The sequence below is a fragment of the Balaenoptera physalus genome (genome assembly GCF_965194825.1).
Source record: "Balaenoptera physalus genome assembly, chromosome: 8".
NCBI lineage: Eukaryota > Metazoa > Chordata > Mammalia > Artiodactyla > Balaenopteridae > Balaenoptera > Balaenoptera physalus.
In genome coordinates this window covers 108,226,788-108,253,374 of record NC_138887.1, presented here as the reverse complement: position 1 = coordinate 108,253,374, position 26,587 = coordinate 108,226,788, and the positions used below count along the sequence as shown (strand labels likewise).

Sequence of the window (26,587 nt, the reverse complement as noted above, 5' to 3'; positions counted from 1 at the left end):
CTATTAAAAGCTTATCAAATTTTAGCTGGCTTGTCCTGTAAGATTGAGTTCTTGTTATCAATCGTTATCAGTTTGTAAAGTGGAATGAATTTGAAATCTGGTCTCTAGGTTCTTGGGGCTGGTTGGGCAGTGACGAGAGCGTGTGACCTCAGAGTGTGTGTGTGTGTGTGTGTGTGTGTGTAATACGTGTACACGTGCTTATTCCTTCTTGCGGCAGCATCGTCCTTTGCACAAAATTGTTTACTGGCCTGTTTTTCCCTTCAGTTTCACAATAAGGTGACCTGCTTCATGCTGCATCAGATTGAGGAACCCTGCTCCCTGGGGGCTCACGCCGCCGTTATTGTCCCACCCACCTGGATCATTAAGGTGAAGAAACCTCAGGTAACTGCCGGAACCCTGGTGCTGCTGGGCCAGCACAGAGAAAAAGTAACTGCTGCTTCTTGCTTTTCTCCCCCTGACGAATCTCTGGGTTCTTACGATCTCTGCTCACTCATCCCCAAGGTCCCATGCTTCCCAGTTCATCCCATTAGCCCATCACAGTTCTGCGCTGGGCTCTCTCATGGAACCAGCCTCCACCTCCTAAAGAAATCAAAGTTCCACAACAGGAGTGTTTCCTCCCCACTCAGGTGCTAATGTTCTCTCTGATGGGGGCTCTCCTGAGTTCATTAAGGACCCGTAGTGGGTACAGCTGATTCTCACACAACTCTCTTCTCTTCCAGCCTGGGCAACCCCAGGGAGTGGCTGTGAGGGCGCTCTGTGCCATTGTTTGGTTGCTATTACCACCACTTCCAACCTGAATGCAGACTGTGGGTCATGACCTTCCCCAGTACACAAGGCCTGCTTAGAGAGCAACACTCTTTTCTTAAGGCAAAGTAGAATTTATCCTCTTAACATCTAATCTCATTCTGTATTCCATTCTCATTGTACTTTCTGTCCTGGAGAGTCTCTGCTGCTATATTCTGGGAGCCCTTGGTAGTTTTTCAACAAGGTCCTAATCTGTGATAGAAACGTTTCTACCTTTGTGCTGTACATCTTAGATACTCATCTCCAAGTTATGGGATGGCAGACTTTTAATGTTACAGGGAGAAGATTATACCTCCCCCAGGGTACGGGTACCTTAGGGAGCCTTCTTGAATGTAGTATCTTTAAAAGATATGGCAGTCCTACTTCAGATGGTCTCCAAAATTATCATGTTGTATATTCTCATTGACTCAGTTTTATTTAAAAACTGGTGGATCAGGGACACTGTTTTGTTTCATGTGTTTTATATGAAAGTTTTGCCTCTGATGAGTAACATGTAGGAATCATCTTTCCAAGTTACAATCCATGGACGCCCTTGGGAACTGTTTTCCAGAGGCGAGTACAGTATCTACACATTAAAAAATGGAACATCTAGTTATTTTTACATTTTAGAGCTGAATGTCAAGAGATGCTAAATAAGTTGTCCAAGGTGACATAGCAAGTCAATTACAGTACTATGTCTGAGATTCAGGTGTACTGATTTCCAATTTGGTGTTATTTTAAAACCTCTAACATTTTTACTTCTTTGTGTGTGTTTTTCCCCTAAAATTCAGTAATCTCTCCATGTGCTGTATAGTAAATATTCAGTTAAATCAACACGTTTTTCATCAAAAACCTTGATGGTATCAAGAAGGCTACTAGGCATTGTGATATAATACACAATCCTTGCTCTGAAGAACCATATAGTTATTTTAAGGAAAGATCAGGGAGAGCTTCATGAAGCAGGTAGATTTCATTCTGCCTCCTTAAAGATGGGTGGGATTTAGGTCAGTGGAGAAGGAAATGACAAACAGGAGAATGGCACAAGCAAGGATACTTTGTCCAAAATTATCTTCATGGGACTGTGACACTAGATTGACTGCAGTGGAAGGTTTATGTAGGGGGTGTTAAGGTTGCTCAGGCCTGACTGGGAGAGATGTTTGATTCATGTAAACTTTATCCTTTTAAGCAAAGGAGTGATAGAGTAAAACTGTATTTTAGAAGAAAACAACGAGCGTGAGTGTATAGGATGACCTAGTGGTATGGGATTTTGGGCCCCTGAAGATAGAACAGAAAAATCGGAAGACTACCACTCTGCAGAGAAATTCTAAGTTTACTTTTCTAAACTTTAAAAATTCTTTTGGTTGTGGAAATTTTCAAGCAAGTGAAGAGAAAGAGAAGATCATAATGAATTCCATAACCATGAACTTTTGTTTTTGGTGTCACAGATATTTTTAATGTTCATAAAGACATAAAACAGATTCTATACCTGAAACACCACAGATAATACAGAAATTTGACTTGAAATACAAACTCTGCAATTATCATTTCACATCCTGAATTGCTGTTGCAATATTCAATGACACATTAGTCGTCACTTCTTTCTAACTAGTCACTTCTTTCTTTCCTATAAGGAATACTACTGACAAACCATCATACTCATTCATCTCTTACTATAAAAGCACTTCTTTACTATGTGTCTTGTTCAACATTACATTTAAATATACAGATTTTAACTCACTGTCAGAATTCTGGAAGCAAGACCTCATATACCTGATATATTCCTGCTTGAGGTCAGGTCCTTCTTAGTCTTCATTTCAATCAATGCTTTTCTCATTCTATGTCTAAATAATAACCCTTAGTTATTGGTATGTTATATCATTAAATATCTTTTTCTGTATTCATCTTTTCTAAAGAGGAACTGATCTGCAATGCCGATAATAGTAAACATTAAAATAACTAAATAAGACACTTGAGCATAAAAGTGTATAACCCTGAACTTTTCTGCTATTATTGTTTCATCTAACCCCTGCCACACCATATTTTCTTTTTTGTAGTTAAATTTGTTTTGAGATTCACATGCAGTTGTAAGAAATAACACTGAAGGATCCCATGTACCCTTTACAAACTTTCCCCTCATGGTAACGTCTTGCAGGATCATAGTATAACATCACAGTAAGGATCTTGACATTGACTAGTCAAGACACAGACCAATTCCATCACCGCAGGTATCCCTATGTTACCTTTTCAGAGCCACATCCATTTTTCTCCTGGTCCCACCCCATTTACTCTGTCTTCCCCAAAGTGGAATTCTTCCTTTTTTTCTTTTGCTAGAGTATTTTAAAGCAGATTTTAGCATACCATTTAATCTGTAAATGCTTCATTTTGTTTCCCAAAAAGATGACACTTTAGAAAGACAACTACATACAATTATCTTACCCATCAAAATTAAATAATTTGAGGTGGCATCCTTAAAATATTTTCTGGTTGTTTCAAATATATCTTTTTTTACTGTTATTTTTTCAAATTAGGATCCAAAGTCTACAACTGCCTTTTTGTTGACTGTTCTCTTAAATCTCTTTTAATCTATAGCAATCTCCTCTCTTATTTTTCCTGCCATTTATTTATTGAATAAATTGGGTCACTTTACCTGTAGAATATCTCATATTTTAATTTTGACTGATTGTATCCTTATTGTGTTTTAAAATGATTTTTCATATGGCCCATATTTATTGTAGAAATATTTAGATATAAAGGCATTAGATTCAGGTTTAATTTCTTGGCAAAGGACTATATGGGTAATGGTATCTTTTTCTATAGTGTAGCTTTTAAAGGAACATAATATCAGGTTGTTCACTCTTAGTGATGTTAAGATTGATCTGTGAATTCAGGAGCTGTCATCCTAATCCATCTATTATAAAGTTGTCCATCAGTCTTCTATAATTTTATCCATTAAGGATTGTTACCTAAATCTGTTATTTCATTAGGGGTTGCTAAAAGGTGATTTTTCCAGTTTTTACTCTTAATTTTTTAGCTGCAACTTTTCTATAAAGAGACCTCTCCCTTATTACCAGCAAATACATAAAAAATGCTTACTTGTTTGCCCTTAAATTTTCAGAATAATAAGTTGGTATCTTAACAACTTTTATTAAGTGGCTGATTGGTGGGGGTGGTTTTTGGAGAGTAGTTCACAGTCTGGATGCTAAGGTCCAAAATTTTTTCATCACGCACCTTTTTATTATCTTCTATGATTCAGGACATCGTAATAATAAGAATGAAAGCTAACATTTATTGAACGCTTTACATGTGTTAGGAAATATTTTAAGTACTTTACCTTCAGTATCTCATCATCACAGTGCTCTATGGGGCAGGTATCCTATTAGTCCCATTTTGCAGCTAAGGAAAGTAAGGAATAGAAAAGTCAAATAAATTAGCTGGGACTATATAATTATTGAATAGTTTGAGATGGCATTTGAACCCAAGAATTGTGATTCTGGAAACCCAGCTTTTAATGATATGCCATGCTGCCTTACTGTGTTACTGTAGCCAGCCTTGCTGAATCAGACAGCTGTAAAATTTTGGTGGTCCCTCCTCCTCTGGGCTCCAATGCCATCAAGTAATTTAATCAATTAACTAAGTTCTATGTAAAGGGTAGTGTATGATGAGCTTGGGGGCAGGGTTGCAATAGAGTAGTGCTGAAGAGCTCTGGCTTGCAAGCCAGGTTGCCTGGATTCATAACCTTGCTCTGCCACTTAATAACTTGTTTAATCTCAACTTAATCTCTTCTGTTTCAGTTTCTCAGCTGCAAAGGTTAAATAATACTAGTACCTTAATTCATAGGGCTTTCGTGAGGACTAATGAACTAAAAAAGAAAAAATAAAACACACAGAACAGCACCTGGCTCATTGTAACCACTCAAATGTTAGCTATTGTTATTTTCCTTCTTGTTGACTTTAGGGGTGCAGGGAATCAGGTGAAGCCACACAACAGCAGATAGCAACAGCGGGTAGTCATACAGGGGTCAAGATAGAAGTTATTGATCCCTGAACCATCTGTATTACGGTGAAAGAGGATGTAAAGAGGATGAGATTTCCAATGGAGAGGGTAGAAGGAGACAAGAATAGGGGCCATAGCCTGGAACCTACTGTTTCCAAGTGCACCTTGAAATACTACTGTAACTGTTGTATTTCACGCTGTAGTGGGATTGTGTATTCACTAGCACAATGCCTATCCCATGGGAGAGAGTAAAGACCTGATCATTTACTGAATAAAAGAATGGAAGAAGACTGGGAGAACATCCATACCCAGAAAGTGAGAGGAGGAAGAGAATCCTGCAAGATAGAGGACTATGATTGCATTAAAGTTTCAGTATTAAAAATGAAAAGAAAAATAGGGCAATCATCAATGTTAAATTCTGTAGACATGAAAAAAATAACAAGGACTGAGAAAAGTCCTTGTGTTTGGGACCAGAGCATTGATGACCATAAAAACTATAGTTTGTAGAGTGTGGAGTATGGGTGGCAACCTGTTAGTAATGGTGTGGAAGCAGTAAGATTAGAGAATTTGTTGGAGGTATTGGGAAATGATCAAAAAAAATAGAATTTGGAAAGTAGATAAAGAACAGATAAAATGTTTTTTCAACTTTTAGAATTTATATATCTTTCCTTCTTTATATATTTCTATATTTTTCTATGACACTGCTTAAAAACGATAAAGGAGAAGAGGCTTAAGTGAATTAAGTAAATGTTTAATTAACCACATTCAAAGATGTCGTTACATGCGGTGAGAGGTCCAAAGATGAATCAGATGTTCATTTGATGTCCACAAAGAGTGTACTCCCCAGTGGGGAAAATAGACACAACAGTCTAAATCATTGGTCAGGGTACTTGTGGATTCTGGAAAGGAATTCAGCCACATGTAAATCCTTAATAAAAGAGTAGCTTTCAGATGTCTGGGAAGGTTTGTCGTTTTGATCAGTGTTCATCTCGTGGGAGAGATACATGTATGGTGGTGAGAGGAAGGGGCCAGACAGGTTGGTTGAAATAGCCCTGGTCAGTGAGATGCCTACACATCTGAGGTGGAGAGAGGTAAATGCCACCTAAGATGTAGAAACACAGTGGAGACGTGAAGCAGAATTGAGCAGCTTCAGTCATGGAGAGCAGCCTAGGCTCAGTGGAAAATCTGTCGTTTGTGCTTGGTTTTGAAGGATGTGGGCGGCGTCCCTGGGAAGAGGGATGAGGAAGGACAATGCAAGTTGATAGGACATAACTGAGAACAACAGTGAAGATGGGTCATCAAATAAAGTCAGCTTTATTTGTGATGTTTGTGTCTAAACAGATGACTCGAGAGAAGAAGAGTAAAGCACATCTGCTGGAGTGTATAATGGTCAGGAAAAGTGGGTTGTAAAGAGGTGGAATTAAACCATATATTTTCCTTCTCTGTTGAAAGATGGCTGGTTCTGAGTGGATAATTACTCCGTGACCAGCTGTGGAGTTGGGAGCTGCATGTAAGTTTGATGGTAAGGGAAATGAGGGCTGCCTGGATGATTTGCTGGGTTTCGTCACCAGATTACTTAGAGAGACCTAGAAGTTAAAAGATGATTGACGATAGATGACTGGAAGGAATTAAAATGACAAGAAAACCAAATTTCAATGACCAAACCTGAATCTGTTGATATAAAGTAAAAGTTATATTTAAAGTTACAGATGTCAGTGTTTGTCCTCTGGACTGAAAATGTTAGCAGATGATATTTTGATTGGATGAACGAGTTAAAGATGTTCAAATACGAGTGTAAGCACTTGGAGCTGGTGGAGCAAGACCTGGGTGACATGAACTTTTTGTGGGTCAAGTTTGAGGGGGGACACTAAAGGTGTGCGTTTTTAATAAAATCGTTCTCCACTTAATGCTTTAAAATTTGGCTTTCCCAGTTTAAAAAAAAATCATAGGGAAAAGTCTATATTAATACATACAGATTTGACTCTTTTTAAAACTACTGTATCTATCCCACACTATGGATATTTTACAGTCTATTTAAGCCAACTCCTTACCAATGGATATTTATATTCTTTCTAATGGTCTACTTATAAAAAATGTCGCTATCAACTCCTGCCTAGCCTTGCATTGCCTTTCTTCATGCTAGTCCTTATTCCTTATGATTGGATGATCTTAAAATGCTGGGGACCCTATGATATGTAATAGCAACGGCCAACAATCTCCCTCAATGCCCAAGTGACTTCCTTTGATTAGTTCTAAAGATCAGGCGATGCTGTGATTTGGCCAAATACACCTGAGAAGCTGCTGAGACCCTGTCCTTAACTTTGGAATGAGTTTTCTTGATTCTTCTGCTTACCTGTCCTCACAACAACCTTTGCTGCAATGGTATAGCTGGAGCAGGGCAGAGTGAGAATGTTCTTTAATAGACAAAGTCCATGGATTGCCCTCTTATTATCCATCAGAGTTTTGTCCAGTGTATGATGGAGCAGGGCTTCACTTGGAATGATGAAGTGAGATATCTTCTCTTTAGATCTGTTATTATTTAGATCCTTTGTGATCCCATCACCTGAGGAAATCCCTGAATAGTAATAAGAGTAGTTAGGCTTCATTCACAGCTGAGTGATTCACCCATAAGATTTTGTAACAGCCCAGGAAGGAGTCATAACTATGATAAAGATTGTGTTGATAGGATTATTTTTGTGGCAAGGTAACGTACCCAGTACCTGGTACAAGAAAACAGAAAGCCTTTATCTTTTCTTAGCACTTTAACAAAAGAGTAGGCACAGAATGTACAGGGGGTGAATGCTGTTGGAATCAGAAGAATGTAAAAATCCAAATAAGAGCACAGTATTTCACTGTTTGGAAAGTGTTGAACTTGCAAAGTGAACCCTTTGTATCACTGAGTTAGCCGCCCTTGTTAAGAGGGCTGCTTTGTTTTAGGACACAGGACAAGTATTAAAGGTTTCTTGACTGTATCACCAACAATTCTAGACAATAACTCCTTGGCATAATTTTTACATTCTTGGAAAGCATGTCGTTTTGTTTAACTCTCACAGTACTGACCAGGCAGGGTAAGTGGTAGTGTGGATAAGCAAGCCTAGAAGACTTGTCTTGGCCAAAACACAACCCGAATCTGCCTTCACGTCCATCTGTTCCTCGTTGAATTACGCTGCCTTCTAAAAGAAGTGATATATTGAGACAGAGATACATATTTACACGGGAACAGAAGGAAGCCTGGGGAATTTGGATGTGTGCTGTGAAGTTCCATACTGCTTATCTTTTGCTATTTGACCATCCGTAGGGCTGTAAGCTTACTCAGAGCTCACATAGAAGCGTCCAGGTACTGTAAGTCAACCACTGTGCTTTATTTTTGCCCCCTCCTTGTTCTGTGGGATGATGGCCTCAGGTGCGTGTGGCTCGGTGAGGCTCAGAAGCACTTGTATCTGTGTTTAAAACAAAGGCCGTTTTGTGTGTCTGTTCCCTGTTAGAGTTGAGTTCCCCGCCTGCCCTGTTTTCGGACATCAAGCCTTATTTTGATGTGTTTTTCTAACCCTCTGTTTCTCAAACATACTTGATCATCAGAATCACCTGAAGAACTATGATTTCTGTGATCAGGCAAGTTTAGGAAACAACCTCAGCTTGATCCATTCGACCTACCTCTTGGAGTTTAATTATTGAGTCCTGTCAGGAACCAAGGCCGACAGTGTGTTCCTGCAAGCACTTGGGGTCCTGCCTTGCTCTTGGCACTAAATGAACAAAAACAACAAAGAAGTTAGGAAACAATCACTCACTTCCTAAGGATCCTTTTCAAAATCAGGAAAGACTCACTCAATGTTGTGAACTCTAAAAATATTGGTTTATTATTTCCACAACGATTAGAGTTCATACTGTGTGCCGGGCATTTGTGCTGGGTGTTGGGGATATAGAGCTGTGAACGAGGCAACTGACATTTATGGAAGTGCTTCTCATGGGATGGATACCAAGTTAACTGCTTCACATCCTTTTTCTTGTTTAAACTCCACAACTGTCCTGTGAGGTAGGTATTATCAACTTCATGTTAAAATTAAGAAACTGTTATTTCAGAAGTTGGACTGACTTGGCCAAGGTCACAGATGTAAGTGACAGGGAGGTTCAGAATTCACACCGAGCCTGGCAGATCCCACACCTCACGTTCCTCACCGCAGTGATTGGCTTTAGCACAGTACATGTGGCTCCCCACTCTGCCCTTTGGACCTCAAACGGGGGTTCTCAACCCTGGCTACACATTAGAATTCCCTGGGGAGCTTTTATTTTATTTTATTATTCTATTCTATTCTGGGGAGCTTTTAAAAAGTATCTTTGCCTGGGCTTCATTAAATAAGAATTAAATAAGAATTAAATAAGAATATTTGTTGGGGCCCAAGTACCAGCACGCAGAGCATCACTGAGTGCCATCAAGCAGGTACTGCCTCTGTCGGTCCAATAGTTTTCAGCATTCTTCTTGGAATATTTGGCTGATTAAAAGTTTAAAGGTTCCGAGTAATTTTTCTTCCCTTTTAATAAAACTGAAAGTAGTCAAAATATAGCAAATACTCGAAGAATGCAAAAGTTTCCCAAAGAGGGGCACAATAGTACACCCATTTAAAGAGGAATTCGGAAATTTGGAGATCTGTTTGCAGGAGAAGTATAATCTAGAGTGAGTGACGAGAAATCACCTGGAATCTCAAACACCCATGAACTTCCAGATTTCTTTTCTGGGGAGATTCAGAGAACCTGAAGACTCTTTTAATCTGACGGGGGGAAGAAAACCTTGGGACAAATGGTGGTTCCAGAAAGTTTCCTTCATCCTTGGTGAGCACAGGCCACAAATCAACTTATGTTTTTCATGGTCCAAATGAAAGTAAAATAAAAGCTAAATAGTTTCAGTCTTGCTAACTTGGATGTTTTACTATATGTACTCTAGACTAAGGTTTATTTTGAATGCTAAGAAAAAATACTCTAAAATGTTGAAGAATAAATACCTAAGTTTCTTCAAGCTGTTTGAAAACATTTAATTGCTCAAACAATGCAGATGTATATACTTATATAAGCTTTTAAGTTAAGGATTTTGTATTTCAGGCTTTCAACACTGTAAAACGCTATGACATGGTAGTAATAGCTTGCCTTTATGAAGATGGCAATCTAATTAACTATTGACTTTTCACTAATTACATCTGGTTTTGCCTTGTCTTCAGCCAGTGAGCTGTGACTGTCCCCTGAGAGAGGTTCTTTTCAAAGCATCTGTATCAAATATTAAGAGTAAATAGCTGTAATAATCACAAAGTTGTGGTCCATAAAATCCCTTGAAAGAGAAAGACCGGGAATGTAAATTTGGGGTCACTGTGTTTCAGCAAGTTGGATGCAATTCTATGAGAAGAAAAAAAAAATGTTACCAGGGGAGGGAGGACTTTTTAAACCAATGGGTCTTTAGCCAGAGAAAGGAAGAGCAGTGGCTCCCACTCTATTATTATAAGTAACTCGAGTCTTTGCATTTTAAAACCAAGCCATTCATGCTGATAGGGGAGTTGGATCGTAAAGTTCCAGTGGGGTTGAGTCATTTTATGAACAGGTCATTCCCTATAAAAAGTAAACAGAGAGAAAAAAAACAAAAAACCAAAAAGGAAAATGTGAAAAATGGCCTCCTTTTTTACATTTCCACATAGGTGATCTCCATACCAGGAGATGAACTTGAACTTGGTTGGGCGGGAGACGGACCTGGTTGGGCGGGAGACTGGAGCCCCTCAGAGAATTTGGGATTCTTCCATTTTTACTGGGAGGGTTGGCAGGTATACCATGTGTTGTTATGTGAGTCAATGAGAGCCTCCAGGGTTCTAAGTCCCTGCCTCTCCGTGTGGTGGGGAGTCAGTCGCTCACTCGGAAGCACGCGACTGGGTTCTGTGTGTGGCTTACCCATGAGCAGTGGCTTGGAAGTGTCAAAGCATGAGAAGCATGCCGTCGAACAGCATGTGCTGCCGTCATCTTCTAGATGGTTCTGCATGGGAAAGCTCGTGGGCCGTCTGCCTGCGAGCTCAGGTGGTCCCTTCTTTCCCTACAGAACTCGCTGAAGGCTTCAAATCGGAAGAAGAAGAGAACAAGCTTTAAAAGAAAAGCCAGTAAAAGAGGAACTGAAGTAAGTGTTTGAGGGTGATGGTCCAGTGAAATCTATCCTCCTTTCCACAGCCACCTCTGTCTGACTTGACCTGGCCAGGCGTATTTTTCTGATCTATCTCCTGCCACTCTTTCCTTCACCTCATTCTAACCACACTGGGATTCTGCCTATTCCTTAAAAAAAAAAAAAAAAAAAAAAAAAAAAAAATATATATATATATATATATATATATATATATATATATAAATATATAAAAATATATATATTCCTTAAAAAATATATATATATGTATATATATGAAACCTCATGCCACTTCAGAATCAGAGCATTTGCACTTGTCTGTGGAAATATTATCCCAAAGATTATAAAGACGAAGATAAGAGCTAGAATGTTTCTAGAACGCTTTGAGTATACAGAATAAAAACAAAAGCGTGGCTTAATTCTTGGGGGCAAGTTATAGCTTGAGATACTTTCTCACTTACTTTGAGTTAGCCCTGTGAAACAAGGTGCAGAGATTTTTTTGGGGGGGTGGGGCAGGGTTTTTTTGGGGGGCGGTAAGGGAGTAGCGGTGGTGCTAGTAATTTCTCACTTTTGTTGTTTTGGGACTGCCTTTCAAGTCACAGATGCATGTCTCAATAGTTCTGCTTTCTTTCTTCATCAGGAAAACAAAGGTCGTCCTTTTGTGATAAAACCTATCTCTTCTCCTCTCATGAAACCCTTGCTTGTGTTTGTGAACCCCAAGAGTGGAGGCAACCAGGTAAGTCAGTTTTCATGAGTTTCACCTGGAGGCTTCGATGCCTTCTTGAAAACACATTTCCCAACACCAAGTAAAATAGCACCACGTAGGACCCCTAGCATTGGAAGACAGCCAGTTTCTCCAGCGAGGGACAGCCTCGCACGTGACTGGTCTAGGCAAAGCCTAGAGGTTCTAGGATTTATCCCTCTACTTCCACATAAGGCTTTACTAGAGATACTCAAAAACCTAACTGCTAATATTTTCCTTACAGATTTTCAAGAAAGGTCATTCTATAAACTCTTAGTTAATATGTTTTGGGTTTCTCAACTCCTATAGTTAGGAAGCCCTTTATGAACTTATCTTTCTTTCTTTCTATTGTAATTTAGACCCGACTGCTTTTTTCCCTCTCTTCAGAGGAAAGAGAGATGAATGATTTATTATTCATGATAATCAAGAACAACAGGTACCACCAAGGCTAGCAAAACTATATTACGTTTCGCAGGTTTCATTTGGTCTTTGCCCAAGTCCTATAGAATGATTAGTTATCAACCTCATTTGAGGATAAAGAAATAGCCTTAGAAAAGTTAAATTTAATGACATATCTAAAGTACACAGCTCTTTAAAGGATAGAAATTGTTCTAGAATCCAGGTCTTTGTCTCCTCATCTAGTTTTTTTCCCACTCTCTGAGGCTTCTTTTCAATACTCTTCTGTGAGCTCTGATTTTCTGTTATTTTCATGTGAGACTGGATGATAAAATATTTCCTGTGTCCATTAAGTTAAGTGCACATTTTACATTTCGAGGCAAGATTCCCTGAAGTATCACGCTAAACAACTAAAAGATTTAAAACTGTTTAGTCACCCCATATAAGGAGGGGAGTCGTAGAATTAGGACTGATCCAAAATGATGTTCTTATTACTAAAGTTAATGGGCATTTTTCCAGATCACATTAATTATAGTAAAGCTTCTCTTATGGGAGCTTGTAATTTAAAGAAAATATTATCCCTCCTTTCCTTCCTTTCTTCACAATTCTTAATAATAATTCTTGTGTTAAAAGTCTGTATTAACATTGTAGAGAACAGGGAAAAGAAACGTAGTGTAAGCAGAGAAATAATCTATTTTCAACATTCTGCTCTTTTGAGTTGCTAAATGATTATCTTCATGTTGTAACGATGGTGATCCTGACACTACCACTGGAGGAGTTTCTCAGGAGTGAGGTTCAGTTTGCCCTGAATCTTACCCCCTCTCTAGCTCTGGTCTCGCTGTAGCCTAACTAGGATTGGGGGTGTGGTTGGGGACCGAGGAACAGAGCAAAGCTAATGTAATTAACTCCATGATTTTGGCCACCTGACACCACATGCTAATTAATGTCTGATATATTTTATCACAACAATCTTTATATAAAATGCCTTTGTTAAATTAGCATAAGCTTTTTCCCTAGGGCATTCAGAAAATTGTAGGTGGTCTCTGCTTTTGAGGAGGGGACAGTGCAGTTAAGATACAGCCTGTTCCTGTTTCAGTCTCTGTATAAATTATTAAAGACAGGGACTTCAGAGATGATCTAAGTTTGCTTCCTCTTTCACTAAATAGAAAACAGTTCATGGAAGCTTAAGTGAATTTTCTAAGGATATCGTGTTTGTTAATGACACAAAAGGGGCAAATGGGGAAAAGAATCTGAGCAACATTAAATATATGTGAGTTGTAAATTGAGTGGATCAGACCGCAAGTGCTGTGGAAGTTCAGAGGCAAGCGGTGACTTGGGAGTGATAAGGAAATGGTGTCAGGGAAGTGGCTGAAATGGAAGATGGGTACTACTTAGTTGTGCAGAGGAGAGAAAACTGGAGTCATGCCCTCTTCCTCCTCTCGTCACATTGCTGTTCACCCTTCACTGTAGCACCTTTCTGAACTATTGCTCAAAATTAATCGCCCTGTACACTATGCCCCTATAGTTCATGGCACACACCTGTATTATGTGAATTGCAGCGTAAGTGCTCCTCGTGTGCCTTTACTGCAACCATACAGTGTCCATAATGCCGGGGTCCGCACCTCTGAACCTATGATGTCTAATATACGGCATAGAGCAGTGAACAAATAATTGTTTAATAAGCAGTATGTGTAGAAGATGGGATGTTGTGATGAAAATGATTCATTCTGAGTACAGTATGGTGAGTAGAGGATGCATATTAAGTTACTAGAAATGTGATTAGAGGTTAGAGTGAACCTATGGAGCAGTGTCTTAAAACCCGGCTGAGGAGTTTGGATTTATATAGTGAAAACTTGTTTTTTGCTATTTAAAGTATTTTTAGTTTTGAAAAATATTTTTTAAACAAAGGAGTAATATGATGGAAGATTAATTGGACACATAGAGAATATATATATAAGTCAGGGGTCTATTCACTTAGCATAAATCGGGTAGAGGACCTTGTTTATCCATCCTATATATAATATCAATAGTTTGCATTTACTAATCCCAAACTCCTAATCCTTCCCTCAACAAGGTCCTACTGTATAGCGAAGGGAACTATATTCAATATCCTGTGATAAACCATAATGGAAAAGAATTTGAAAAAGAATATATATATAAACTGAATCACTTTGCTGTACACAACATTGTAAATCAACTATGCTTCAGTAAAATTTAAAAAAAAATTAAAATCAGGTAGAGGGATAGCTCAATGGATGGATGGATTGATCAATGGATGGGTGGACAGATGGACTAATGGTGGATCATGTATGAATGGATAGATGGGCATGTGGATGAATAGGATACATAAAAGGAATTAGAGCATCAAGATTTTCCAGCTTATTATCTGGAAAGTGGCTTTGTTATTGATGGATTTTCAGGAAAGGGAAAAATTATTTTGGGAAAGAGGTTGAAATGAGTTTGAGGAATTTGAGATCACAGTGAGGTCTTCAAATTTTGTAAATGGCCAGTTGTTAGAAACAAAAGGCTTCATGACTTTGCTGTCATTTGATGCACTTTGGCTTGTGAATGCATTGCCCTAATGATGTTACCTCCAGAATATCTAGGATTCTCAGAAGTGTGACTAACCAAATCAAAATGAATATTACAAACCTTTAAATTTCTATATATTTCCTCTCTGAAGTAGAATTCTTTACTAAGCCTAATAAATATGAAGAACATTGTTTCTAAGCACAGTGTGAAATGTGGAGAAAGCTGTAAAGAAATCCAAACACCCATCTACAGTTAGAATCATCCAAACTGACCTCCAGCGGCTTCATATATTTATGGTTCCTTCTTCAGTGTTAGGATGGTATAGCTTTGATCCCCCGATTGTGGTGAGCAGGGCAGAGTCACGGTCAGGGATGATCTAACTCCCCTGTTAGGGCTAGCCTTTCCTGAGCTGTGACCATAACATGACCTTCACATTGCAGATGAGGGTACATTCAGCCATAGGAGGGGAATTAGAGGATGAAGTAAACCATCCCATCTGGCAAAATGCAATCAGAGGAAGGAGTTTCTTATTCCTCAGTTCCTTTGAATCTCGTTTCCTTCATAGTTTTTCCCTCCTCCTTTTATTCTCTCTGACCCAATGAGCCATAGTTGAGACAAAGAGCCAAAGGGGAACAGAGGGTGGCAGTGAAAACGAAGCAAGTGAACCCAAGGAAGGAGAAACGGGGTGGGAGGCATACCCTTTCTTACCTGGAGTTTCTCGCTCTGGAGCATTCTGTGTTCAAGCCTTACCTAGTGTGATGTTCTGTTTTGAGAAGGGAGACCGTTCACTTCTATTTACCTTACAGACAAATTGAGATTAGTAACATGACCTCTGTATTTGTTTGACATCCTCAGTCATGAGAACCTTTGAAATATTACTCATTAGAATTCTTACCTAGGAATTTTCAGTTTCAGGAAAATTCGGGAAATTTCCGCCTGACACTAGTGTTCCGTCTGGGTAAATTCTATTTGAATATGTGCCCCTTACTCCCTTCTTATAGTCCAGAGGCTTTCAAACTGTTTGTAAATAAAACCCATGAAGACACTTGTGAGAAATGCTCCACCCCGTAAAATCTGATGCAGTGGGTCTGGGGTGAGGCCCAGGAATGCTACCGGTTAGCAAGCATCTCCCATGATTCTGACGTAGGTCTTTTGTGGAACACATTTAGGAATACATCATCAAGAGTCATATCAGGGTCTCTGAGATTACCTGGGCTCTGTGTGAGGAGCACAGTGGGTGAGAATTTATTTGAGATGAAAGTTTATTTTTTTGTTTGAAAAATAGCATCTCAGCTTGTCCTTACTTTCTTCATCTCTTAGCTCAGAGAAGTGGTTCTCAGCCCTCGCTTCATGTCAGAATAACCCCTGCAGCTTTGAAAGACCGATGTCTGCTGCACCCCATGCCAAGAGCCTGTGAGGACCGGACCCCTTAACTGGTCTAAGTTCCTAGTAGATTTTCTTGTCTAGCCAGTGTTGAGAATTATGGGGTTTTTTCTTAGGCTTTAATGTGCATATGAATCACTTAGGGATTATGTTAAAATGCAGATTCTGATTCAGTGAGTCGGAGGTGGCTGTGAAATCCCGCTTTTCTAACAAGCTCCCTGGTGCCACTGTTGCTACAGCTCAGAGACCACACTGATTCTCAAGAATTTACAGCAATCAATAGAGAAACACTTTGTTGTTCTTGTTGTTAAATCCTGATTTTTGCCTTTTAAGAATTGATTTATTCTGCTCATCTGTATCTAGATATAAAGCACTCCCCTCTTCTGTTTTTGAAGCTTAGACTTCAAACTTAAAACGCACACGCACAAAACTTGCTTAGGCTTCTGTTCTTTAAATGACTAGACGATATCGCCATCTGCTGGCAAGTAAAATGCCTATAGCTTTTCTTTCCTTCAGTATTTTACGTGTGTTCGGAAATTTTCCAGCACTTGGCAGGAATATGTCGAGCTGAACACATTATAGGGACGGCTTTTATGTCCTCTTTTCAAACAATCCCTCTTTTAAACAGATGCTTCAGAATAATTGTCTCTGATTTTCTAACACTCTTCAGGTAGACACATATTGGGCGTTCTGCAAAGCTTTAGAGGTTAGTGGCACGGCTATTATTGGTGGGATGTGAATTATTTGAGGGAATAGTCACTAGAATTAGGGGCTTTGATATCAACTTTGACTGTCTCCTCCTGCGGAAAAGAGGTAGTACAGGAAAGAGAAACTTTATTCCTTCATGATCCCCTCCCCGGTGTGGAAACCTGAGGGCTTGAGAAATAGGCCCCCTCTCTTACACTTATCGCTGCTTTAACTTCAAAACTTACTATTTTTCTTGGATGCCCGTGACTCATTGACGTGTTTGTACCTGAGACTTATGGACCCTTCTGATGTCTCTCAATGTTTCCTGCTTTCACACTGCGTCTCCTTCACACTCATGAGGGAGAATTCATGAGTCATGAATTTCATCTTTCAGTGACTTAGATTATACATTCATGGTTAGGCAAGTGTCCTTTTTTTATTGAGCTGTAGCTGATTAATGATACTGTATCAGTTTCCGGTGCACAACATAGTGATTCAATATTTTAATGGGTTACACTCCGTTTAAGGTTTTTATAAAATGTTGGCTCTGTTCCCTGTAGGCAGGTGTTCTGACCGCTGGAATTATTCTGGCCAGCCAGTCCTGAGAGCTGAGGGTCCAGGCCTCGGCTGCTCACACTGTTCATTGTGAAATCCCAGGGTACAGCTGTGGCATGAGCTGGACCCCTGGATCAGAGCTGCCGGGGAGCTTGTCAACAGGTTATAGGGGGAAGGGGTGTTCAGCCTGTGGACAGGCTCATACTGACCGAGTTCACACACCATTCATGGACAGGCTTCCCCAGACCAGGGCCGGCCCTTCCTAAGTCAGGCCAGGGAAAGTCAACCCAGGTGGGGAGAAGGAGGAGACAAAAAGAGGAAGTAACTTCAAATCTGAGTCCCCAGACTATTTCTACATACTGAACAAACAACCTCAATGAAGATGTTTTTTTCTACGATGCTCAACCTAGGGATAAATCAAAAAACATTATTTTATTATTTTTATTTTATTTTTTAATTGAACTATAGTTGATTTACAGTGTTGTATTTCTGGTGTACAGCAAAGTGATTTAGTGTGTGTGTGTCTGTGTATTCTTTCCCATTATGGTTTATTACAGGATATTGAATATAGTTCCCTGTGCTACACAGTAAGACTTTGTTGTTTATCTGTTTTATATATAGTAGTGTATATTTGCTAATCCCAAACTATTAATTTATCCCCCTCCCCGCGCTTTCCCCTTTGGTAACCATAAGTTTGTTTTCTATGTCTGTGAGTTTGTTTCTGTTTTGTAAATAAGTTCATTTGTATCATATTTTAGATTCCACATGTAAGTGATATCATATGATATTTGTCTTTTTCTGTCTGACTTACTTCACTTGATATGACAATCTCTGGGTCCATCCATGTTGCTGCAAATGGCATTATTTCATTCTTTTTTATGGATGAGTACTATCCCATTGTGTGTGTATGTGTATGTATATATATATAAATGTATATTTATATTATATATCTAAAATAATATAAATATATATATAAAACATCTTTATTCACTTAACTGTCGATGGACACGTAGGTTGCTTCCATGTCTTGGCTATTGTAAATAGTGCTGCAGTGAACATTGGGGTGCATGTATCTTTTCGAATTACAGTCTTCTCCAGATATATGCCCAGGAGTGGGGTTGCTGGATCATGTGGTAACTCTATTTTTAGTTTTTTAAGGAATCTCCATACTGTTTTCCATAATGGCTGCACCAGTTTACACTCCCACCAACAGTGTAGGAGGGTTCCCTTTTCTCTACATCCTTTCCAGCATTTATTACTTGTAGACTTTTTGATGATGGCCATTCAGACCGGTGTGAAGTGATACCTCATTGTGGTTTTGATTTGCATTTCTCTAATAATTAGCGATGTTGGGCATCTTTTTGTGTGCCTATTCCAAAGGCCCCACCTGCTAATACCATCACATTGAGGGTGAATTTTGGAGGAGCAGACATCAGTGTACAGCAGTGGCTAAGCCAAGCCACCTAGCCCCTTTGATAGGTCTAGGGCCTGGATGTCTAGCTCCTTAGCCTCTAGTCAGACTGATGTATCAAAATGTAAGTCCAATTCCTCTGATTAAGACATTTCAGTGACTGTCAAATCCTGCAAAACAAAGCCTGAGCTCCATAGCCTACATGACTTAATCTACAACTCACTTTGGCAGTTTCATCTCCCACCACCCCTGCCTCATGGTCCAAAGACTGAAATGAATATAGTTTTTCCATGACATGTCTTGCTGTCTCACACGTCTTGTACCTTTACCCTGAAACTTCTTCCTCTACTCCATGTAAAAAGAAATGGTTAGCTCTACTCATCTTGCAAGACACAGTTCAAATATCATACATAGGAAGCCTTCATCCAATCCCCATAGTTGGGCTTAGAGTATCTCCTCCAGCCACTCATACATCTCAGTAGGCATCTTCATCATAGCATTTACCATCTTTAGTGAACTAATTTATTTTGTGTTGGTCTCCTGAGCTCCTGGGTGTGCACATGGGTACAGAGTAGGAGCCTAATACAGGTTTATTGAATCAATAAGGTATTCCTTTGGGATTGTTTGGGTTAAGAGATTTCTTAACCTCTTCCTCCCACTGTTATTTTCCTCAGGTCTTTCTTATTGTCTGGACAGTGCTTTTCATGAGCTAGATAATGCCTCCATGATGTAAACCAAGGCTTGCTTAGTAACATAGACTACTGAGCCCTACATAAGAGTTACAGTGCTTTGATGACAATTGATGTGCTGCTATTTGAGCTGACCCATTCTTAATTGATTCTCTATACTCCCCAAATCATTATATTTTTTTAATGAATAATTCAGCGAACTTCCTGATACCTGGAGCTGGAAAGAACAATGTTTTATCATTCCATAGGAATACCCAATCTTAAAATATCTTAGAAAATTCTGTGGTCATTGAGGTATTACATCTACAACCATATGTATGAGAACACTCTCCAGAGCATATTAGAATTGATGCGTAAGCTATTTTTTTTATTTAGAGAAAAATAAAAAAGCTCTTGCACAGAAGTTCAGCTTTTACAAGGCATATAGCATGTGATGACTATGAGAGTATTTGAAACTTGCTAGTGAATTGTGTAAATGATGGAGTAGACTTAATCTTGTCAGCGAGAAAGAAATAAGTTATTCTTTTCCTGGTGAATTAGTACTTGTCAACCCATTCAATTCTATTCAATAAATTATCTCTATTAAAGCACTAAGTAGCTTATCCTAGAGGTAGCAGCAGAGTAAATAGAACTAAATTAAATGTTTTAGGTCTCTTTTCTTTACCCACCAAGATTGATTTAAAACAATGCAATACTTTCATTCAGACACTTATCATTTTTGCTAATGAATGTGTTTTAGAAAGATTACTTTTAAAAGAAGAAATTATATCATGCCTGAATATAAACTCTGATAGGGCAGCCTTGCATGTTTATGAAAGTCATCCCTGCCCAGTTCTAGAGAGCATTATTACAGTAGGCTGCAACATTAAGTGGCACCTCCTAGAAGCGTGGGGTGCAAAACTTGCCAGCCTTAAAAAATACCCCTTTCTCAAAAGGATAACTGTAGAGAATTAGCTGTTCAAACTAACACAAATTGAAAATGAGCAAAACCCAAAATGGTGTGGAAATTCAAACCTTTTAGAGAAATTTGAAGATTAAAAAAAAAACCTCAATGCTTTTTATTTTTTGAAAGGTGTTAATTACCTAGTATTGTATGTATAAGAGAAACTGGAATTGAGACGCACACCATAGCCAAAGGTGACAACGAAGGAGTAATTAACATCCACAATTCACATTGCCCTAGGAATCTAAAAGTGAAAAATTAATTTTCTAGCAAGTCAGTTGGAAATTTTCAATAAACTGATTGGTCATTAGAATGACTCTGGTGTTACCTATGAAACATAGATTACTTGAAATAATCCCCAACTGACGACACCAAGGCCTGGTGTGGAAAGAAGAGAATGGTTTAGTATTTAGTTATTATTATGTATCTAAATCTATATCTAGATTTTGTAGGAAACAAAGTATGTCATTTGGTGAAACTGAAGGATTAGTTGTAATAATTAAGGGTAGAATGTTATTCCTAAATTTACAGCAAGCACATGATAAAGCAGAACTGTTAAATTATAGGTTTGGATGAAATGTGGAACAAAAGACCTACACTGGCCTCTTAACAACTGGCATAACAAAGTGATAATTATAAACTACACTTTAGCCCTCACATGCTCAAATGTAGTTTAATGAATAGATTAACAAGGAACAAAAAAGAAAGGGACTAACATTTACAAAGGCCTATTTTGTGCCACATACTGTGCTGGATACGAAACTGTTACTGATTCATTTAATTCTCATAATCACCTTGGAAAGTAGACATTGCCCTATTTTACATGCTGAATTTCTGCAAGATTATAAATGCTCACAGTCACCCAGTTAGAACACCCAAGTTTGCTCTGACTCAAATATTGTGCTATTTCTACTGTACTAGGATGACTCTCAAATACAGTGTATAGGTATACAAACTTAGGAATATTTTCAAGAAAGAGCAATCATGATAGCTAATAAAGGGATGATAGTTATAAGCAACAGATGCTGCCCAACCGATCAAATATTATTTGCTATGGTTGGTGGTGACCTAAAATGAGGCACCCTACTCAATTTTAAAGCTCTTTTGATACTGCTTAATAAAAAAAATTCTTCTTTAATTTGATTTTTGCTCAATTCACTTTAAGAAGTGATCTCCAGAACTGCTTTGTATTTGCCATGATATCTCTATAAATGTCACAATTACTTAAGACACTCCAAAAATGGTTATGAGAGAGAGAAAAAGACACAGATATATCCATGGAAATTGAAAAATGTCAAAGTAAGAGTTGATAGCACTAACTAGAGAAATTATATATTTTAAGTACTGGGGAGCCTGAGATACTTTTGCTGTGGTTAAAAACATTTATTTCAATAAAGTCATACTTAGCTAATACTGTCCCTATTTCATATTATACAAAGACAATAATCTGCACAATAAAGTAAAAAGTAATGTTAAATTACATAAGTTGACTAATAACTTCCCTATGTGGATTTTCATACATTAAATAATGATAGTAAAAGCCAATAGATACTACTCATTAACATTTGTTGCATGCCAACCACTTTGATGTTCTCCTCAAACATTATTGCATTTAATCTTTACATGTCTGTGAACTAGGCATTTTTATTCCTGTATTAAAGAGAAGAGAGCTGAACTTAGTGAAATTAAAGAACTTGCCCAGAGTTACACAGGTTAGACAGAGCCTAATATAAGCATTCAACCTATGTATATCGATGGCCAAAGCCCATGATTTTAAGTACTACTCTATACTGTTTATAATTCAATATTATTTTTTTTTTAATTTTTATTTATTTATTTATTTATTTATGGCTGTGTTGGGTCTTCGTTTCTGTGCGAGGGCTTTCTCTAGTTGCGGCAAGTGGGGGCCACTCTTCATCGCGGTGCGCGGGCCTCTCACTATCGCGGCCTCTCTTGTTGCGGAGCACAGGCTCCAGACGCGCAGGCTCAGTAGTTGTGGCTCACGGGCCCAGTTGCTCCGCGGCATGTGGGATCTTCCCAGACCAGGGCTCGAACCGGTGTCCCCTGCATTGGCAGGCAGATTCTCAACCACTGCGCCACTAGGGAAGCCCTCAATATTATTTTTTAGGACAGGATTTATTTTTATTCTTTAAATGAGCAGGTAATATTTGGAAATTTCTTCCTATTATTGTCATTTTTTTTTCCTTACAGGGGACCAAAGTCCTGCAGATGTTCATGTGGTACCTGAATCCACGGCAAGTCTTTGATCTTTCTCAGGAAGGGCCAAAAGATGCGTAAGTCTGGAAATACCCTCCATGGTTCTTACTATTTTAGGCGAGTGAGAAGGACTTTCTGCTTTGGAGTCAAGCTTTATTGTTTGATGACCTCATGAAGTGTTTTTCTGACCACCTCTCATCTACTTGCTCACCTGCACTTTCCTCCCTTTAAAACTTCATCTGATGTTTCCCTCTTCACTGGGTTAGTTTCCTTCAATACTTATCCTCTGAGTTGTTAACTCTGAGTGTGTTTGCTGCTTAGACACATGTAACTGTACGTTATGAGCAAATCTGAATTGAGAAAGGATCCATCCTTTTTCTACTTATGCATGTACCACTTTGGAGATGTACATTAATGGGACTGTAAGTGTATCTTTGTGGAGAATGGCCATATCTGTTTATGAATATTTTCATTTATTTGCATTAGAAATTGTATGCATCTGTGTCCATTTGAGAGCTTGATTGATTAATTGATTATACCTATGGATTCCATACCAGAGTGGGGGAGACATTCTAATTCCTGCTCAGTCCCTCATCTGAGCCTCTCAGAAATTTCATTCTCTGTTTCTTGTTCGAAGCGGTGAAAAATAAAGTCTATCTGTAGGTGACATATATCCTATAGCTTCCCTTTCGTGGAGGGTTACATGGTGGGAAGGAGCAGGGACATTTCTGCTGTTGTCTGGTTCCCTTTTTAAAACCCACCTAATAAGGTAGTTCAGATGTCATCTGGTAAACATTAGAGCTAAAGAGATACTAATTATTTTTATAACTACTTATAAATAAGTAATAATATCAGAGGCAAAGAAACAAGCTCAGATAATTTCTAGAAAATAATATTCCTATATGAAATAGATAAATTACATATTTTAAGCCTACGAGAGAACATAATTATGAAAATTAATTTCTGTTGTCATTCTCTTAATCTATGAACTTCCTTGCCACTAGAGTTTGCTATAAGACTTCTATATTTTTTTCTGCATTCAGATGTATTAAGGCAAATCTGCTTTTGCCCTTTTACATTTACTTAAGATTTTATCATTTTTAGTTAGACTTTAGGTAGATACTTCATAGATACCCATAAAGAACATGGCAGGACAGGAACTATTTTCAGAAAAAAACATGATTTGATTTAAATAGGTGATGTTTTCTGGAATAGAGCCATTGAAATTGTCACTTAAGCAAACATTTTAGCAGGGGCAGTTATCATTGCATTTTCTTGAGACAACAGGAAAGATCTAATTTCAAGCAGACAAATTCAAAATAAAGAAAATTCAGTAAATCTTCCCTTTTGGGGCTGGGGAGTATAAATGGGGGTTTGAGCATCAGCGGGTGAGTTGAGAGGGAGATGGAATTGTGGGCGTGGTAGTAATAATGCTAGTGGGGTGGCCTTCCTATCTCTCTGAAGAAGGTTTTCTAGGAGTAAGAGTGGGAAGTGTAGGTTTGAAAAATAAATAGGTCTGGGAAAAGCTAATCAAATTTGATGTTCTTTGAGAAAGGAGGGAGAAGAATGGAAAGAAAAAGAATTTGACACTAATGAAGAAAATAATGTGCGTTGACACATTAATAGGAATTATGGGAAATAAAACACTAGGACACCCTAAAAACCCCATTCCAGTGACATTTGCTGCCAGCCCCTAATCCGATTGTTGGAACCAGTACTTGGTGACTACTCGGTGACTAGTTTTGAAGGTATTACCATTCTCGGGGTTATGCAATTTCTCCAGTGGACACCCTCCACGCCCCCCTTCGTTTTGGTGTGTTTTGGAATCATGCTGTCTGCTATGGCCAGTGATATGCTCTTTTATTTACTTTTCCTTCTGTATCCTCTACAGGCTTGAATTATATAGGAAAGTACCAAATCTGCGGATTCTGGCCTGTGGTGGGGATGGAACGGTAGGTCCTTGAAAGAGAATCTAGTTCTCTCCCTTGTTTCTTCCATTTGTCTTTTGTTTTCCTTAAGACATTTCTCTTTCTTCATTCCCACCTCACAGTCTTTCCAGTCCCCTCAAACCTCTGTCTCTCATGTGAATCCACGCCCCTAAGGGTTAGGAGGGACTTTGTTATTGCCCTCAAGGACTCATACTTGATCTTTCTAAATTAGATTTCCTACCCTCACTAAGCTATATCCTTTCCTGTTCCACAAAGTAAGGATGTGGTCAGATCACTAGAATGAGGATTATAGATGACTAAATTATTTTTAAAACAGAAGCTGACCTATTTCCATATATTCTTAATAATTGGTCACAACTATGGAGGAGAAGTATGCGTACACAGTTGAATTATGGCTTTTTTTTTTTTTTTACTGGTGGAAATAAAACTTAGAATATTGACTAACACTGGTTTGCCTTAAAGATCACAACTTGTTCCCTTTGTAGTCATTTTTGGAGAAAAGATGGAGTTGGGCTGAAGTTTAATATCACTGGTGTATTTTCCCCAGTTTGTCTCATCTGTTTCTCAATTTGCCCTCTACTTATGTTGCTATATTTAGCAAAGGCAAATAATTGAGAATCGTGACATTTAGATTTTGCTGTCCAGTGTCTTTTCTTCTGTATTTGGAGTCTGATCTCATAGGATTTTATTATGAACTATCTTTGGCTTTTCTCTAATCTTCCTAATTAGAATGCTTTATTCTCAAAGGCAGTAACGGAATCTTCTAATTTTATCTCTCACAGCACGTGAACACTTAATGCAGCACTGGATACACATTATATACTAATAAATGCAACCAGAAAAAAATAAAACAGTGATTGCACTGGTCCTTTAAGATTTTCTGCGGAGAGGAAAACATTTTTCAGTTGGGAAAGTAATGTTTACTATTCTTGGAGACTCTAATACACATGATTAGCTTATAAAATTCGTTATAAAGTCTTAAAGAAGCCAAACCTATTTCACTTTGTTTAACCCAGTGTTTTCCAAAATTATTTGACTATGGGGATATGCCTGGTGTCCTGAATTCACAGTCCTTCCTCTTTCTTAACTTAAGTGATTGTTACCTCAAATCCACCAGTTGCCTGTTCCATCTCCATATCTTGGGCTTCATCCTGGATTGGCTGTTCCACCTTCCAAACTTCCCCATTATCCACTGCACCTCCCATCACCTCTCTCTGCCTCACTGCTTTCTTCTTCCTTTCCTCTACTCAGCAGATATGTGTAGGAAGCACTGTTCTAAGTTATGTGGTATTGAGGTAATCTCTGCAGTTAGGAAAGTGTTTGGAAATATGGGAATTCAAAGCATAAAGGACAAAGAAGAGAGCCAAGTCCAGACACTTGTGAAACATTTATAATTAAGGAGTCAGAGCTGAATTTCAAAAGGAAAGTGGAAAGACAGAAGCAGAAGGAGCACCAGCAGTCTATTCTGTCAAGAAAAAATAAAAAATAACCCAAAAGGAGTTTCAAGACAGAGGCAGGGATTACATTCTTAAGAAGAGACTGAGGAATTACTGTGGATTTGGAGACTAGGAAGTAACTGGTGGTTTTCAAGAAAATAGTTTCAAGAGAGTGTCTGGGACAAAACCTAGAATGAGAGAGACTTGGTACCTCCCTAGTGGGTCCTAATGACCAGATCAAATCACAGTGTTGAATTTCTGTACTCTCTGGTGCCATTAATGTCACTACTTGACACGCAGACTACCTTGTTCGCCAGCTTTTCTAGCATGTCTTCTTTAAATAGACCATAATTAACGGGTATGCCACAAGGCTAAATGTAACTTTTCATTTATATTATAAGCACTTTTTCTTCTTTGGTACCTTGTCTGTGATCCTAACTTCAATTTTCACATCCTTCTACATAACTCACAACCGCACTAGACGTTTATACGTGGGTCCCTTACAACAGCCATGAAAAGTAGTGTATTTCCCCTAGAACTGATGCATACTTTTGAACTAATTATTTTTGTCAGTGGTAACCTCTGTAGTCCAGTCATGCAGAATCAAAACTTTGCATATCTTATACCTTATGTAAAACCAGGTTTTATTTTATTTTACCTTGTTAGATGTTTTGTAAAAGATATATGGGGTTTATGAAATGTTTATCAAGGTACGTGATTGACATT

At 38.5% G+C, this 26,587-nt stretch overlaps 1 protein-coding gene across 6 annotated transcripts in view; it reads left to right on the top strand.

Annotated features, from left to right (window-relative positions):
* Positions 1-26,587, top strand: part of DGKI (diacylglycerol kinase iota) — a 455,938-nt gene that overhangs the window by 224,776 nt on the left and 204,575 nt on the right. For all 6 annotated transcript variants that reach the window (XR_014266816.1, XM_082472878.1, XM_082472877.1 and 3 more), the window contains exons 8-12: positions 265-381; positions 10,847-10,921; positions 11,562-11,657; positions 22,471-22,553; positions 24,368-24,428. Coding sequence is in view for 5 of the 6 variants with exons in the window: in XM_082472878.1 (XP_082329004.1) it covers positions 265-381; positions 10,847-10,921; positions 11,562-11,657; positions 22,471-22,553; positions 24,368-24,428 (432 nt within the window). In the remaining variant the exon portion in view is untranslated. The remainder of the gene's footprint in view (positions 1-264; positions 382-10,846; positions 10,922-11,561; positions 11,658-22,470; positions 22,554-24,367; positions 24,429-26,587) is intronic.